General features: G+C 41.8%; 1 protein-coding gene across 2 annotated transcripts in view; it reads left to right on the top strand.

Annotated features, from left to right (window-relative positions):
- The window catches only part of FAM20C (FAM20C golgi associated secretory pathway kinase), a 59,974-nt gene extending 43,596 nt beyond the window's left edge, over window positions 1-16,378 (top strand). For both annotated transcript variants that reach the window (XM_062607997.1, XM_062607998.1), the window contains 7 exons: window positions 1,964-2,056; window positions 3,784-3,899; window positions 11,722-11,902; window positions 12,496-12,605; window positions 14,180-14,261; window positions 14,362-14,421; window positions 15,226-16,378. In XM_062607997.1, the coding sequence (XP_062463981.1) occupies window positions 1,964-2,056; window positions 3,784-3,899; window positions 11,722-11,902; window positions 12,496-12,605; window positions 14,180-14,261; window positions 14,362-14,421; window positions 15,226-15,478 (895 nt within the window). In that variant the 3' untranslated portion in view covers window positions 15,479-16,378. The remainder of the gene's footprint in view (window positions 1-1,963; window positions 2,057-3,783; window positions 3,900-11,721; window positions 11,903-12,495; window positions 12,606-14,179; window positions 14,262-14,361; window positions 14,422-15,225) is intronic.
- Window positions 16,379-16,757: the final 379 nt, after the last annotated feature.

The raw sequence follows: 16,757 nt of genomic DNA, 5'->3' as shown, positions 1-16,757 counted from the left end.
GAAATAAAAAGCGGATGGCATTGATTAACTAACTGTTAATATTTTCTGCAACTTACTGGCTGTGCTGATATGTGTAAAGTTTGCAAAAGCTTCGGATGAATCTTTCTCTCTTTGACTTGTTCAAGTAATTGAATATTTTAAAATCTGGAGGGGAGGGAAAGTTACATACAAATGTGTAATTTTCTGCCCAACAGAAATATGTTAATATCTTCCTTTGAATTTATATTTAGGGCTTGTTTCTTCATTTTTGAAGGGTATATTCATAACAAGGTTGCAGCTCTCCTAGCTCTTGTCTTGGTTGCATGGTGTGTTGTGTAACGTGCCATAGGTTTCTGGCTCTGCCCTGTTTCTTTTTATAGGTGAGCTCCTTCCATTTTTGCATTTATTAGGAAGACAAAGCAAAATATTTTTTATTTTATGCCAGGCTCACTTTTAGCTTGTCTCCTTGTGAACCCTTTGCAGCCGCAGCAGAATCCTAGTGGGGCTTCTGCCAACTGTTGGCCACCTCTGTGAGCACTTCTATGACAGTGATTAGTGCTACTTTGGCTAGAGCATCACTGGGGTGTTGGAGGCCCCCCTGACCTTGAATTACATTGGGTGCAAGTCAAGTACCTTGATGTTTTTTCTGTGATGGCACTTGTTCATCATTTAGGGTGAGACAGAATACCTTGTCAAGATACTAATATAAAGAAGAATGTGTGAGAAAGGATGTCAGCCTTTCAAACCCTGGTGGTTGCATAGCAGAGTCTTCATATAGCCAAAACACACAAGACTTATCCAGTTACTTCAGCAAGGTGGATACAGGGGTCTCCTGGGCAGATACCAGTCCTGGTAGTCATGGTGGTGGGTGATCACAGCTTTGGGTTCCCAACAACCCCCATAATTAGGACTTACTGCAAATTCTTTGAAGGTTTGAAGGTTTGGGCTCTGAACCAGCAAGTTCTGAACAAGCCCAAAGCCTTCCAGGCAACAAGGTTCCAGTGCAGAAGCTCTTTTAATTGGTGTATTTTAAGTGTATAGTACGGGTGATGCACAAGCTGTCAGCTGGCCACCTGTGACAGTGGGGAATGAGAAAGGGCTTCGTTTTCCTCTTCTGCGGAACTGTCCTCCCTTGCAGATGCTCTGCAGAATAGCTTTGCAGTGCTTGTCTCCCATTTAAGATTTCAAAACAGGGCACAATGCAGGTTGAGGTGGGGCACAGACATTGTACTGGTCAACTTCATGAGTTGTGCTCCATTCAAAAGCCATCAGAACTGAAAATTGCCTGAAGTGAGACAGGTTTGCTCGTCTGTTATGCAGAGCTTTCTGTTTTCCATGGCATTCAGTACTGTATCCTTAGCCTTCCTATTTCCATCAGAATGACATATTTTATTGGTTCTCAAACTGAAGAAACAACAAATTCTTCATCGTCTCTGGAGCATGGTCTTGTTAATGTTCTTTGAAACATGACATGTGTCGTGGCCATCAAACTGCAATGATCCCATTTCTTCTGAAATAAGAAAAACATGTCACTTTTGGCTCTCCTAATACAAAGGGAGAGTCATATTTTAGATAAGAGCTGCATGGCTGCCAAAGATGAAAGAAAAAATGTTATTACTTTTGGAAGTTTCATAATTACAGTTAATGATAATTTAATGAAATGACATTGTCTTCACCACTATCACTAATGAAATGTTTGAGAGTGATAAAGCAGATCTTGTTAAATAGAGCAAAGAGTCTTGAGTGGAATAGCTTTGTGACAGCGGCCTGTGTGTACAAGTCTTGAATTCCTATTTTTTGTTGCAGTAGTTTAAAAAAAGTAGATAAAATGAAGGCTACGTGGCAAATAATGCATATATGGTGTATTTAAAGGCCTTCCACTAAGCAAACAATACTGAACTCCTGAATAACATGCTAATGACTGAGTACTGCTCCTTAGAAATGCTAACCCTTCATTAAACACTTTCCTTGTTTTTCTTTGCAGGCAAACCAGAGAACAAGAAACCCCACCAGACTTTTTTTATTTCTCAGACTATGAAAGACATAATGCAGAAATAGCAGCATTTCATTTGGACAGGCAAGTAAAACGGGTTTGCATTAAAAGAAAAGTGGAAATACTGTGATATGTTTCTGCACTTGGCCAGCCCTGTGACTGAATTACTTTTAAAAGAGGGGAAAATGAAACAAATGTGGGCAAATGCCATGAATAAATGAAATGGCAGTTGATGAAAGGGTAGATTAATTATTAGGAAGTGTGACTTGCTTTGGGAATGAGAAACCTGGCAATAAGTACTTCTCAAAAAGAACGAGAAATTATATTGAAGGGAAGATGAGAAATGAATTTCCCCTGGGATCTTGAAGTGCATATGGAGAGGACCCATCTCCCGGGGAATATGTCACGTAAGTGTAACAGGAGTCTGGCTCACCCCAATTAGCTCCAGGGCATGCAAATCCAAGCAAGACATGGGGAATGGTGTAAGTATTCAAAGAGGAATAATTGAGATAGGGAGGGAGGTCTGATTTCACAGCAAAAAGCTGGGGCTCTCCCATATCAGGAGAGGGCAATGGTAGTCATCCCGTACTCCTATTAGCTGAAAATGTCCCCTTGGGCAGAGGTAGTGCAGGGTATAGTGAATACCCCAAGACTGGCGAGAGACTGCAGTCCCGTCAGCCTGCCTGGATTAGGAGTGGGAATTAATGATGAAGTATGAACACTATGGGTAGGAACCATGCCATTTCACAAGCTGTTAGAACTGAAGCATCTTTCACACCCTGGAGTACCAAGAAATATCCTTCCAAAAGCTTGAAGCTTCAGGGCCACAGATTATTTGGGGGGTAGTATTGCTGCCTTCTGGGTTGATGGTTAGGATGAGGAAAACTATCAGCAGCTGACTCAGGGTAGGTTTGCCATTAAGAGCCATGCTGGTCTGATTCTTCAAGGATCTTCCATATTTTACTGTTGTTGACCTTGGTGTTGATCCCTTCTGCTTTACATTTTATATTGCCATTTTAAGCAGATGGTGCTATAGGAAAAAAAAACATTCATGGAGTTCCTACAGGAAGAAATGTTAAATATCCACACACTAAGCAGAAAAAGCAGTTGCTACCCAACATATAAAATCTTACCAGCAGACAGCGGACATAGAAACACCACCTGTGGCGAGGCTTTGTATGGGGACTTTGCTCATTTACTGTATCTAATAGCAATGCTTTGTAGGGAATTTTTAATCTACTAAGGCAGGGAAGTTTGGAGTAGAAAAAGGCTCTTCACTCAGCCTTTGACAGCAGGAAAATCTTTGGTCTCAGGAAGATTGTTTAGGTTGGTATAAGGGTATTAAAAGAGACAGGAGCAGAAGCAAATAAATCAAACAATTACTAAGACTGTCAGAAAAGAAAAAAAATAGATGGAGTTTATGGAAGAAAGAGGCTGAAATCCCATTCCTCAAGTCACTTGTGGTGAGCAAAGTGCATGTTATAACAATCCTGAAGTGGCACAAAGTCAAAAATAAGTTTCTACTATCTGGAATTTTACGTACCTTCACCTTTTTCATGGAACAGTGTCTCCTGATGCTCTTCTGTATTTTGCATCTTCTCCATACTATGTAGGCAAGTCAGAGCTAATCATATTCAGGACATAATTTGTAATATATTATACAAAGGATTATCTAGTTTAAAGCTGATGGGCTTTTTACTCCAGGAAGACCACAGATAAATGTCCCTTCAGAGTGTAATGAGCCTTCCTAAAAACTATCACTATTATAGTTTAATCCTTTACATAAACTCTCTCTTTTCTTTCTCTTCCAGGATCCTGGATTTCCGTCGTGTGCCACCAGTTGCAGGTAGACTGGTTAACATGACGAGGGAAATACGAGATGTTACTCGTGACAAGAAGCTGTGGAGAACATTTTTCATCTCACCAGGTAGTCTTCAAAATAACACTATATTCTTTCTATCCTGCTGAACACGTACTTAAGGGAACGATGTGTAGACTGCTTAATTGCTCAGATATTTCTAATAGAACTGTCTTCTAGACCTTTGAATAAAAATAAATGTGGAGACACAGCCTACAAAGAAGACTTTATTGTTTTGAATTGAATGCCTTTTCCCCTTGACAAATTATCCACAGAGACAGGCTTTTATGTTCACAAAAGCAATGTATTCAACAAATGTTTTATGTAGAGCAATTTCTAAAGCAATTTCTTCTGTTACTCTCAGTTTACCCCAAATCTTATTACTTACCCCATTAGTTATTTGAACTTTTTTCTACTGCAATGTGATCTGTCACTTCTGTTGGCCAGATGCATTTATTTCTTGGTTTTGACTGGAGGACCAAAACCTAATTTTCTCAGAGTCATGTACTTAAGGTTTTTTTACAACAGGAGTTTGAAAAAAAAAAAACCCAAGCAAATAGATGTGTAAGATATCCTGCTTCCAGATCAAATTCTCCACTGAGTAGAGGTCAGGGTAGGAATGACCTGAATTGTTCCCAGTCCTTGTTCTTGTTTTGCAGGCTGACCCCAGGAACCAACACCGCTCTCTATTATTCTTCATTCTTTCACAACATCTGGTGGCCCTAGCCAAGGATGTAGCTCCACATGGCGGGGATTTTACAAACACAGGGTAAAACCCTGCCCAGCTCACCAGAATATACAACTGGAATAGATAAAGATGGGCAAAGGGTGGGAGAAAGTGATATCATCTCTGTTTAGCAGCTGGGATGCAGAGGTGGAGAAATTAAGGGTCTGAGTTAAGGCACAAAACCACATGCTTAAGTATCTTCTTAGAGAAAGCATATATAGGGAAATGTTCAATTTAAAGCATGCAGCTATGTTCCAGTGGGTTCAACTCATATTATTTCAGCTGTGTGCCAATGTGCTTTGCTGAACTCAGGCTGTGACTTGTGTAACTGGCAATCTGGAGCAGAAATCTCTGGAGATCTCTCCCTCGCACTGTGTGTGATTGGCCAGAAGCTATTTATCCCTAAGTCAAGGTCCAAAGACTTAATTACAGTTTCTCCTGACGTAACTGTAATTTGTTGCTGTTAGCCAGAAACCAGAGCCCTGTCACTGCAGAGCTTTCACTTTTAAAATGTTTATCACACTTGTGTGATCACCAATAAAGTCATTATTATGGCTGTTACTCATAGCTTCATATTGATGTTCAGCTGTGCAGGACACAGTTGAGCAGGCAGTTATTTATTCCAGTAACTTCACTTGTAAAATACATTACATAATTGCAAAAGGCTTCATCTTACCCTGTGTTATGAGTGCTCCAATTTTACATGTACACTCGTGGTGACAGTACATGATGAAGGCGTTCTCTTGGGGTTTTGTAGGCAAACAATCACACACAAAACAAGGGGAAAAAACCTCTTGTAACTTTATGCACCCAAGGTACTTTGGCTCATTTGAAATATAAGCCATTTTACTCCTGTTTTAGCTAGTAAGACATGGATTAGTAGGTTTGCTTGCTTTTTAGCCTTCCCAGCTTATATATCAAGACTTGGGGTGAAGTTGAATGATATCTGAGAAGTACAAAACTGTACTCAAGTATTGAGCAGCTTACAGCAGCCAGAGCAATGCAGAGTTAAGGCTGTTGGTTTGGATGAAGATCTTTATCTTGTAATTATGAAATTCCAGACATCCAGGGGATGATCCAAGCATAATCCTTTATTCAGATTTATTTAGAGGCCTCAGATAAATTTAATTAAAATATTTGATTAGCTAATCAGGCTTTTTTGGAGAACAAAACACTTAAGCAATTAATTTTTCTTTCAATTTTACATTTCCTAAATCAATATACTTTGTTTAAATCATGTTGGTTACTTGTCAGAGTTCTTCTTTACAAGTCCCTAATATAATTAGTCGGATTCTCATTAATATATGCCAAACCTCTGTCTTGTATTTCGTACTGACCTTAAAAGGCAGGCATTAATTAATGCTTAATGAAGAAGTAATAAAGTTCCTAAATTAAGCATTTAGAAACAAATTCATAAACCTAGCAGGCAATTCAAGCAGCAGATTGAGGGTAGAAAAGGAAGAGGAGGGTGCTAGGGTGAGCCGCATGGCCTGGGAAGGTAAAGATGGAGCAGGGGGAAGACTGGAACAGGCTGACTTGGTCCCTTTGGTAGATGAGGGACAGCAAATTCAGTTGGTTTTGGGGGAGAACTGGTTACAAAGATGAGAAATCAAGGTATGACATAGAGATACTTGCAAGTCTGTGCACCTGCATTAAGCTGTTGAGACCGAGACCACTCTGCGACTCCCTTTCAGTTGGCTGTGTCTCTCTATCTGCATCCCCAGAGGCTCTCAGTGACAATGGTCATGGGGGCACATGGGGCCTGCTGGCAATGTATGCATGCCTCCCTGCACCCAAGGAGCACCAAAGGTAATGGATTTTACAGAAAGCTTTTCCCATTGGGCTGGGAGACCACTGCTTGCAGTGGAAACCCTCAAAAGGTAAATATTGATGATGCTCATCAGTATACTGTGTTACTCCCTGGACCAGCAAGGACCTGCATTTCGATGCCTGGGCTGTCTCACTTGTCCCATCTGGAATGGAAATCAGGGCCAGGAAGCTGCAGGCAGTTGTAGCTTCAAAGCATGCTGTAGAGGAGCATCCTTTCTTCCGCTGGAAAGTGGAAATGGCTGTGAATGGGCAGGTCAGTTGATGCATTAGGCTGCAATCAGAGAGAAAGCAGATTGCAGAAAAGTGCACTTCCAGGCAGTTTGGGCTAAACATGAGAAATGGAATTAGGTCAGTAATTATTTAAATTAATTTTACATCCTTTGCAGCAGGGCAGACTGCAGTAGCCCTGCTACTCCTACAAATGAATGGTAATTTGGTAGGAAAAAAAGAGACATATTAATCATGTCAGCCTTCGTTTTGGAAGTAATTGAGGCAGCAGCTTAAAGAAATCAATGTTACACAGCTAGTAAGCACTATGTTTTTGTTCATATTAACCAGTTCCAAGGGATTATGGATTTTTTTCTCTCAGCAAACAGTAGCAATTCTGCATTACCTATTATTTTGAGCAGGTAAGAGAAAGATCTTTTCATGCATTGCTTTAGTAAATATTCAGGATTCTTTCCAGTACTCCAATTGCACAAGCTTGCTGAATGTCCTCTGTTAACAGTCATGCAAATCTCAATAGAAGAATTGCTCTGCCAAGCGGTTTGCTTTAAGGTTATCTCCACTTGTTCCTTTTCTTCCTGAGAAGAATTATTGTTCAGCTATCAGGATGGCACACAGAAAATGTGCAGATGAGTACACAGACACTCTGTTTTTTAATTGTTGCGATTAGCTGGAGTTTCAATCACCAGACCATGATTTTTGCATGGATTTCATTACGAATTGCATCCATTCATCTTCAAATAATGAAATCAGACATTTAAAACACTGCTTGGGATTCTCTGGCCTCTCTAGTGCTTAGGAGAAATGGTTTCATTTTGTAATGAAGCAGGAGTTTGCATGCTGCAAATTTGCACATTTCAGCATGCGTGAGCATCCCTCCTTTCTGGTTTGCCAGCACTGCTGCTGTTGCTGTTCCTACCCGCTCTGCAGGAACACAGATTTCTGGCGGTTGCTTCTTTTGCAGGTGTTCTTAGGGAGAGGGATATGTATGGAAACACTTCTACTGGATGAAAGAAGACCATAGGGGCTGGGCAATTTTAATGGGAAGAGAAAGACCACACTCCAATAGAACTCGTTTCCCCTTTCCCCCTTATTTTTGCCTTCAAAAGGCCAAACCCTGCTCTCAGCATGGATTTGCTGGTTCAGCCCTGGGTTCGTGTCTGTAGCTGTAATTTCACCCTCAGCCTGCTGTGCAGAATGTGGGTCACCTATTTAGGGTTTCGAAGAGTCTTGCTACTGCACCTTGAAGTCTTAAATGAGAACTGTGCTTTCCTATATTTGGTACCTTTTTTTTTCTTCTTTTTTTTTTTTTTTTTTGAGAAACCTTAGAAATGAATGTTTCCCCAGAGAATTCAGGCTACTTCATCTCACTGCCTGTAGAGAAGAACTAGGATAGACATATCAAGATGCCTATTCCGTATCAATCAAAGCAATTAATTTCTTTACTAGAAACTTGAGATGCAGCATCCTTTCACCTCCACTACCCCAAGAAATCCGATGGGAGCAGTGGAGAGTAAGTACCACGGGTCTGGGACCACAGGAAGAGTAACAGCTGGCAGAAAAAGCTTTGCCATTGAAAGTAACTTCTCGCTAAGAAATACATTTGTGGTTTTACAGCAAGTTTGCTGTCTTAATGACAAGACACATTTTACCGTAGCTTGGAGGACTGGGCTCCCGTTGCAGGCAATGGGGGGCTCTGTGAGAAAATCAATAGCTAGAGGAGCCCAGCAGGAGTAGGGATGAACGGCCCGGCATGGTACAGGCAGCACACATGCTGGCTGTGTCGCTGCAGCAGCGAATGCCGTCGCTGCCATAGCCCCAGAGCCTTCCTGAAGATTCATCTGGATACAAATGTGTGATTACTGTCAAATGATTAGTCCCAGTTGCTTTTGTTGACAGTATGGAGCAGGGCTTCATTCTTCCTAATGCTAAAGTCAGAAGCAAACTATTAAACACAGTATTTATCTTCCCACTGTGCAAAATGCTGTGTTTAATATAATTCCTTTTTTGAAAGGTCAGATTTACATAGTGAGCAGCAGAGGCTGTGATAGCGTGCAAGGGGCATTGCTGGTTACGGTGGCAGATAACCCAGCATTGGCTTCCAGCTGCCAGGTGGAAGCCAGGTCATAGAAACCCGGGAAGAGAAATTGTCTCAGGTGATCAAGATAAATCTGCGTGGGTTCCCTCCCTGCACAGCTGAGTGGGTGATGCTGACACAGCTGAGCTGAAGCACAAGCAGCTTCAATTCAGTGAAAGCATAAACCCTCACTGAAGCGCAAGGGAGGGCCCTTCCCACCACCTGAGAAATAAGGGAGCTCTATATTTCCTAACTCTTCTGTGCTAACCTGCAGCAGGCATCCTTTGTATGTGTTTTCTTATAAATCATCCCTTATGGGAGCCTGGCACCCCTTGAAATACTTTGTCTTCAATTATTTCTTCTAAGAGTATAAATCACAGATGGTTTTCCCCAGTTTTTACTGGCTGAGAATATCCCAACCTTCTTGAAGGTCCAGTATGATCCTCCCATTTGCAGGCCACCTGTAGCTGGCAGTGCTGCCCACAGTGCTTGGACAACTCTTTGCTTTCATCCTGAATTATGGAAGAGGTTCAGAGGAGTCTTGAAGCCCTCCTGGTTTTTGCCAGGATGATCAAAGGCAGAGTTGAGGCACCTGTGTTAGCCTTGCAAAAGCTATGCCAAGTCCATGCTGTGATAGCATTTTTGAAAAGGAAACCCATGAGAGGTTATAAAGTGCAGGGCAGAGCGCCCAGAGCTTGCGTTAGGTTGGGTTTGCCTAGATGTTGACTTTACACTTGATTTTAAAATGAGCAAGTCTGAAGGAGAGCCACTGAGATGGTCCTGGAGCTCGTGCATCTAATGAACAAGTTAAAACTGAGGGCTTCAGGTGGTTTTTAGCCTGGAAAAGCTGTCCTGAAGCTGTAGCTTGGAGCAGAGGCCTCCAGAGTCTCTTCCAGCCCAAGTTTCCCTAACTGTGATTGGTTTTTTTCTGCATGCAATTCGTAAAAAGTTCTCAAAACTTCACTTTCAGAGATATGTATCACTGAGTTACTTAAAATGAAAAATGAGTGGGGTTTCTGTTCAGACATTATTAGGTGTTAAGCAGCAAAAAGACTTGTGTTGGGGTTCATAGGAAATGGCCAAGTGGCTTATTGACCAAGGACATGGTCACTTCTTAGCTCATGGGAAGTCTCAAACTACTGTTCTTTTAATTAAAATGTTAAGGGACTAAGTATGCCTTGTATGTAATAAAAAGCTTTTGAAAGAATTTTTAAGGGTATTCTGCATGCTAAAACACTTTAAATTACAAAATTAGAAGTACAGTCATGCTGAGTGCTCCCTTCCTTCCTTTTGTAATTTCTGTTCCTCATTTTCTTTCCTGAAACGCTTTTCTTTTAGTAATTGTCAACAAGGTTTTTGACCACAGGGTAAGTATTTCTGGACTGAGTCAGGATATATTTAACTGGTATGAGCCAACCCTGTGAATGTAAATATACAGTTTGGGTTGGAGTTGTTCCTGAGCACAGATAGATGGGTGGTCCTTATGAGTCAGTCACAGCAAAGGGATTTGAAAAGGCTGTCTCCACAGTAAAGTAATCACAGTTTAATGGACAAATCCGATAGCCATCAATAGAGGCCTGGAAATGAAAAGCTGAGACAAACTGTCTAGAAGTAACACATCAGTCTTATAGTCCAATTATAGTAATTCTGTGCTCAGCAGTCAGTCCCAGATAATGCACCTAATTAATATAATCAAAAACATCAAAAGACCTTATAGTTTTTCCATGTTCTCCTGCTCCTCCTTCCCCGATTGCAGCTCTTTGCTGTGCTTCTCCTTCCCTTCTGTGATCTCCAGAGCACTGGGGTCAGGCTTGCTCCCTGTCCTCTTGACTCATTGTCTCCCTTGCGTTGCCCACCAGCAATGTACCATCTCCACCAGGCACTTTGCTGGCCACAGGTCAGGTCTGAGCAGGAGGGGGACATCACAGTGATGTACAGGGTGATGTGGTGCAGGGCATCACTGCGATGAAACCCCACCAGCTTACCTCTCCAAGCCATGGGTGGCAGGCAGAAAATTCACCAGCCCTTCCTGCCTCATTTATGCTGAGCCTGCCCAAAGGGACGCCAGCTCAGAAGCAGTATTTGAATTTAGAGGCCTTGTGGGGAATTAGGAAGCAATGTGACTTCTCAGCTTCATGGATAACCATAAGGAAAGGGCACAGTCTTCCTCTAATGACATTTTATGTGCATAAAGCAATGACAAAAGAGTTGTAGCACACTGACAAGAAGATCAGCGGTGTGCTCCTATTCTTGTTCATATCCCAGTGTTGGGACTGGGGGATGAGCTGATCTCTCCCACCACCAGTGAATTCACATGGGAAGGGTGTTCTTGTAAAGAAGTGGCTGTTCCTGTTGGTACAGAAATATGTGGTGGCAACTTTGGGGAGGTTTTAAAGTAACGCATGCTCCAGAACCTGCTGCAAGTTCTTTTTGTGTGGTTGTTGGAGTAACGTGATGTGTGGAGGAAGAAATTTGTGTTTGGGATGCATGCTGACAGAATTACATCTGCGCTGTTTCCACCTTCCACACATACCCCCACGTGAGCCTTCATGGTAAATAATTCTCCTTAGTAAAACTGCCAGTTCTTCTCATACCAGCAAGTAAATGAATGAAACATTGTTGTCTGTCCTAAACGAGCCAAGATTTTGAAAGGTGACTTAATTTTGGGCACGTGCCACTTGTTCAGCTGTGGGATTTGGGGTTCCAGCCTGGCATAAGAAATATTCCCGAAGGATGTATCAGTCTGGGAAAATGAAGGGAGAAGGGAAAGGATAAAAAAAACCTCAAACCCTTACATTTGTTTTTTTGGAATATAAATAGACTGGAAATAGTCAGAGAGAGCTCAGCATACGGTATGATCCCAGCCACTGAAATGAATGTCTTTCTAGTGGTTTCAGTGGAAGAAAACTATGTGTGGTAGCAGGGTTTTGGGTCTGAGATTTATTTCTGCTCATACAAACACCAGTGCTTTTATGAATTCTTGAACACTAATTTAAGCACAGGTTTTAAAACTCTTCTCTTTTATTTTCCAGCCAACAACATCTGCTTCTATGGGGAATGCTCCTACTACTGCTCAACAGAGCATGCCCTGTGTGGAAAACCAGATCAGATCGAAGGGTCCCTGGCTGCTTTCCTACCCGATTTGTCTTTAGCTAAAAGGAAAACCTGGAGAAACCCTTGGAGACGTTCCTACCACAAGCGCAAGAAAGCAGAGTGAGTAGTGGTGAGCAAAGGGTTTGCCAGCTGCGAAGGGCAATAGGGAAATACAACAGTGCAGCAGTTCCTGACCTTGCCTGATCTAAAGCATTGAGGCTTAGGAGAGTATCTGCATTTCTTCACCTGGTCCAGCTTCTGGGAAGGAACAGAGTACTTACACTTGCAAGGAGCTCCGGCTTACGGTCCTGAACCTGAAAGGACCTTCAGTGGCATAATCTCCAGTGGCTTTGACAGGATGCAACGGGACCTGCCTAAGAAGTCCTATAAGAGGGAGAAAGATTCACTGCTATCAGCAGCCCTAAACAAAAGTCTCAGATGTTTTCATCATATGACTGATGGTGCAGCTGGTTTCCTAAATCTTGAAGCTATTAGCCAGATAGTTTTGAGTCTTGTGATTTTCTTCCTTTTTCATCAGTCAGGCTTTGTCAGTTGCCTGCATTACTGGAAGCAGCCTTCAAAATTTGCTGCTGCTACTTGACCCTGTCCTCAATCGAACATGATACAACTAGATGTTTGCAAAATAACTTTTTTTTTTAATACTCAGTAAGCTTTGTATGTCACATAAAATATCAAAACATTGGCTTTTCCAGATGGGAAGTTGATCCAGATTACTGTGAAGAGGTTAAACAAACACCCCCGTATGACAGTGGGACCAGAATTCTGGATATAATGGATATGACAGTTTTTGATTTCCTAATGGGTATGTTTCATCTCTTTCAAAAATTAAATGCAATACTTGATTAGGATAAGAACTATTTCTTTCTACAGCACTCTGCATAGTTCAGCATTTTGCTAAAGCATGGTTGAAGCTGAATTTACTGTATGTGCTGTTCTAGGTGATTATGAGAAAATGCAGATTTACATGGTTATGTATTCCCATCAGTGCAGATTAAAGGACCAGAGATGTTCAGAAATGCAGAGTGATGATGAGGCCAGGTCAGGCTAGTCTCCTTCACAACAATTAAGGGCTTCATAGTTGGCTTTAGTGAGTGCTTTACCATTGTAGTGTATAGCTGCTGGATGTATATGCAAAGTCTACTCATTATTGGCATATTGTTTTCAGCCTGCAGTAGTATTCACTGCTGTTTGCTCTGTAAACTGTCAGAGGGGGAAAAAAATACAAGAGGTGTTGCTTTGTCACAAAAGCAACGCTGGTATGTATCAGGAAGGGTTTTTTTCTGTTTATTAACCTGATTGGAATAAAATACATTATTAACAAGCAGGTGATAGTGACCTATTCCAAACCTATTCAGTGGTTAACATCAAGACATTCTAACACAAGACCTGTTCTGCTGCAATTATAAGCTGTAAGAAGCCAACATACATATTTGATCCTTGGACACATGTCAGCATGGACATATCCTTGGCCATGGCCAATACTGAGATTTCTGCAATAGGCAGCAGCAGGAGAGGCCAAATCACAGCTCAGGAACCATATGTGGCATCTCTAAGTGGCTCAAGACCCCCACCATTCATAGCTTGGCACCAGTGCTCTGCACATTGACCTTAAAAAGTAGATCACGTCTGCCTGTCATGGGTGCCCAAAGAGAGCTGTCCAGGTCTACTGCTGCAGTAGCATCCTGATCCATGTTAGAGCCATAACATTGTTTTGGCTTTGCAGGCAGACAGAACTTTGTCCAAAGTTCTTATTAGAGGGAAACCAGGATGTTTAGTCATGCTTCAAAAAGTTTAATACAATATTGGCAAGCAATAATATTAATACAATATTATGGATTAACATCCCTGCTTGAAGGATGCATTTTCCTCTCCCTAAGCTAATCCTCACATCCATTATGCATACCATGGCTGCTTTCCATACCATACTGACCCATGGCTGGAGCAGCAGGGCTCGTTTTCACCAGTGAAGCTCTGCTGGCTTAGGACATAGCTACCTTATGGATGACCAGGCTCCCCAGACAGTTGAGATGCCATCGTACTTGAGAGGGATTTCCTTGGCATACCCTAGGAGGGGTTGCTGAAAGGTGGGAAGCTTGGCTTTGTCTTCTGGTAAGTCCTCTAGAGCTTAAGTTTAAAAGCTACAGAGAGCTTGAAAAGCTTCCAGAGGCATAACAGCCCATCTTCCACTATCAAACGCTTTGGGATTTCCACAGTAGAAGCATATGAGCTTGGTAGATCCATTGCTTTCTCTGCCCTGCAGAACTTTGAGGAATGCTGGGCTTCCTCCTGAACCATGGCTTTTGTATTGCCCTGACCTGCAGGCTCAGCAGCAAGCCAGAGTGAGAAAGGTCTTTTTTTTCTCTCTTTATTCCATAGGTAACATGGATCGACATCACTACGAAACCTTTGAGAAGTTTGGAAATGACACATTTATTATCCACTTAGATAATGGAAGAGGGTAAATACCCTTAATAATCTTGGGGGGGGGGGGGGGGGGGGGGCTGGAAATTAGTCTTTAAAACAGCCTTTTTCATGTTCTTGCTCTTATCTTTGAATAGGTTTGGAAAATATTCCCATGACGAACTTTCCATATTGGTGCCTTTAAACCAGTGCTGCAGGTACGCCTCACCTCTGGAGCTGTTTCCTGTTTTATACAGTTGTTCCCACTAACAGGACTGAAACGTTCAAATTGATCTTTCATTGCACAGCGTGGAGAGGCAGAGATGTCATGAGCCCACCCAGGGACCCTGACCCAAGCTGACCCTTAGTGTTGGCACTAGCAGATTAAGTGCTTTTTTGAGATCAGGACCTTGCAGGAGCATGGCTGTGAGAGAGGCTTAAGGACAAAATACGTGTCCCATGGAACCCAAGTGGCAAAGCTTAGTCCAGCTTGTTCAGATGCTTCACAGCAGCTTTCCTCAGTGCCCATGGCCAGGATTTTCAGGTAACATTAGAGTTTCAGCTTAGCACGAGTGGAACACAGGGTGAGCTCTGTGTCTGTGAGGGCTCTAGGTGTCTCTGCAAGGTGAGCTAGCAGGATCCCCCACTGCTGTCTCCCATGCCCCAGCTCAATGCCACGTGTGTCATGTGTGTCATTGCCAAGATGGACATGTTCATCTGAATGCTGCTCCGGATGCAGTTGGTGCTGTACCCAGCCAAGGAACAAGAAGGCTGTCTGCACTTGGCTGTACAGCTGTACTCCAAAACCTCTCCACCTCCAAGGGCTCCTAAAGGTCACTGACCAGATGACAGTGCCAGCTGCTCATTAGGACTGTGTCAGTGCCTGGTTCTCATCATTTCAGATCACATAATAAGGTTTTTACACTATTACTGCTATGCTAACTATAAGCCTTTTAGCCCTGTCAAGATCAATAGTGAGGAAAGCACTAATTTGCATTTTTTCTTCTCTTTTTTTCTCTTAGAATAAGGAAGTCTACCTATCTGCGATTACAGTTGTTAGCCAAGGAGGAATACAAACTCAGTCTCTTGATGAAGGAATCTTTACTAAAAGATAAAATAGCTCCCATTCTCTACCAGCCTCACTTGGAGGCAATGGACAGGCGGCTGCGGATTGTCCTCAAGGCTGTTAGTGACTGTATAGAAAAGGATGGTTATGACAATGTGGTTGAAAATGACTTTAACACTGATGTTAACACTGTTACGACTGAGAGGTAGTGAAATCGCAAGACTACTTTTTTACCAGCCAAGTAAAGAAGATTCAAAGAGGAAAAAGAAAAATAGAGTCTTGCAAAAGACTGTGTATGCCATTTTGTGAATTCAGTGAATTCAGAAATGAGATATAATTGTTCCCAAAGTAGGTAAAGTGTAGACTCTGCAAAGGATTAGTCCATTAAGAAAAATAAGTCTAATGTGATGCTTTTCATTAGTTCCTAAAGAGAGATTATGGAAAGATTCAGAAAATACTCAGATCATTGACGGGCAACAGCCTGATAGCAAAACACCTCCTGTGCTTTTTTGTATAGAAAGGAGGCCTTTACTTAATATTTTGTATTTATATATGGTATATCTATGAAACCCCAGACCTACCTACCAAATTTAACTGAGAGGGACGGCATAGTTTTGTGACTCACACTTTATTTGTGGTGACAGTCCACTTAGTATTTTGTGTTAACCCTTTAAGTGCTCTAATCCACTGTATCTTATTTGAATTGAATGCTTTTTATTTTCTCCAGCTACTCAGCATTTAAAGGGTTAAGGCACTATGAACTTTTAAAGGAAAAAAATAATAATAATTATAATAAAGATAAATACAGTGGTTACCAGAAGGGAATTTCACTAATTGTGCATTGACAGGAATACTTGAATGTTGGTTTTACAAAGTGATGTAAAATGACAAGTTGTACTATTTGTCCATAAGGAGGTGGCAGCTTTTATCTTTCTAGACTATCATAGCTAAGCTGCTACTTTTCAACTTTGCTTTTGATAGTTTTGTGTAAATATATACATATATGGGTAAAAAGCTGCTTTCAGCAGCTCTAGGCTTACTTTTGCAGCATTTTTGTGGAATTGTTTGCAACGTGGTAAAAGTGCAATAAAGATACGGCAAAATGTGTAGCCATTGTGTCTAAATGGATTAATTTTTCACTGGAAGTCTTGTTCAGAGCAAAGCTGTGCACACCAGCCACGTATTCCAGAAGCAGTTGTTTAAATTGTCATCCCCTTTTGTAGCAATAGCAAATGGAGCTAAAGTGATATTGGTGATCAATGTACATTACAACTCCAATAAGGACTAATGTGTTGAAAATGGCTGATCTTCCTTCCGAAAGCGTTGTTTTGACTATCATTTCAGCATCCCTTCCTCTTGCAGTTATAGCTGTAGAAACAAGCTGTAGAGCAACACCTTGAAAAGATTATGGCTTGACATGCTGCCCAAAGGATTTAGATACCTCAGTGCCTCTGACTTGGGTAGAAAACCCCTTGTGCTACCCAGAAA

This window comes from Pezoporus occidentalis, unplaced genomic scaffold, assembly GCF_034315485.1.
Source record: "Pezoporus occidentalis ecotype Australia unplaced genomic scaffold, CSIRO_AGI_Poc_V1 ctg128, whole genome shotgun sequence".
NCBI classification, from domain to species: Eukaryota; Metazoa; Chordata; class Aves; order Psittaciformes; family Psittacidae; genus Pezoporus; species Pezoporus occidentalis.
The sequence above is the reverse complement of the archived record's forward strand: the minus strand, read 5'-3'. Positions and strand labels throughout refer to the sequence as shown.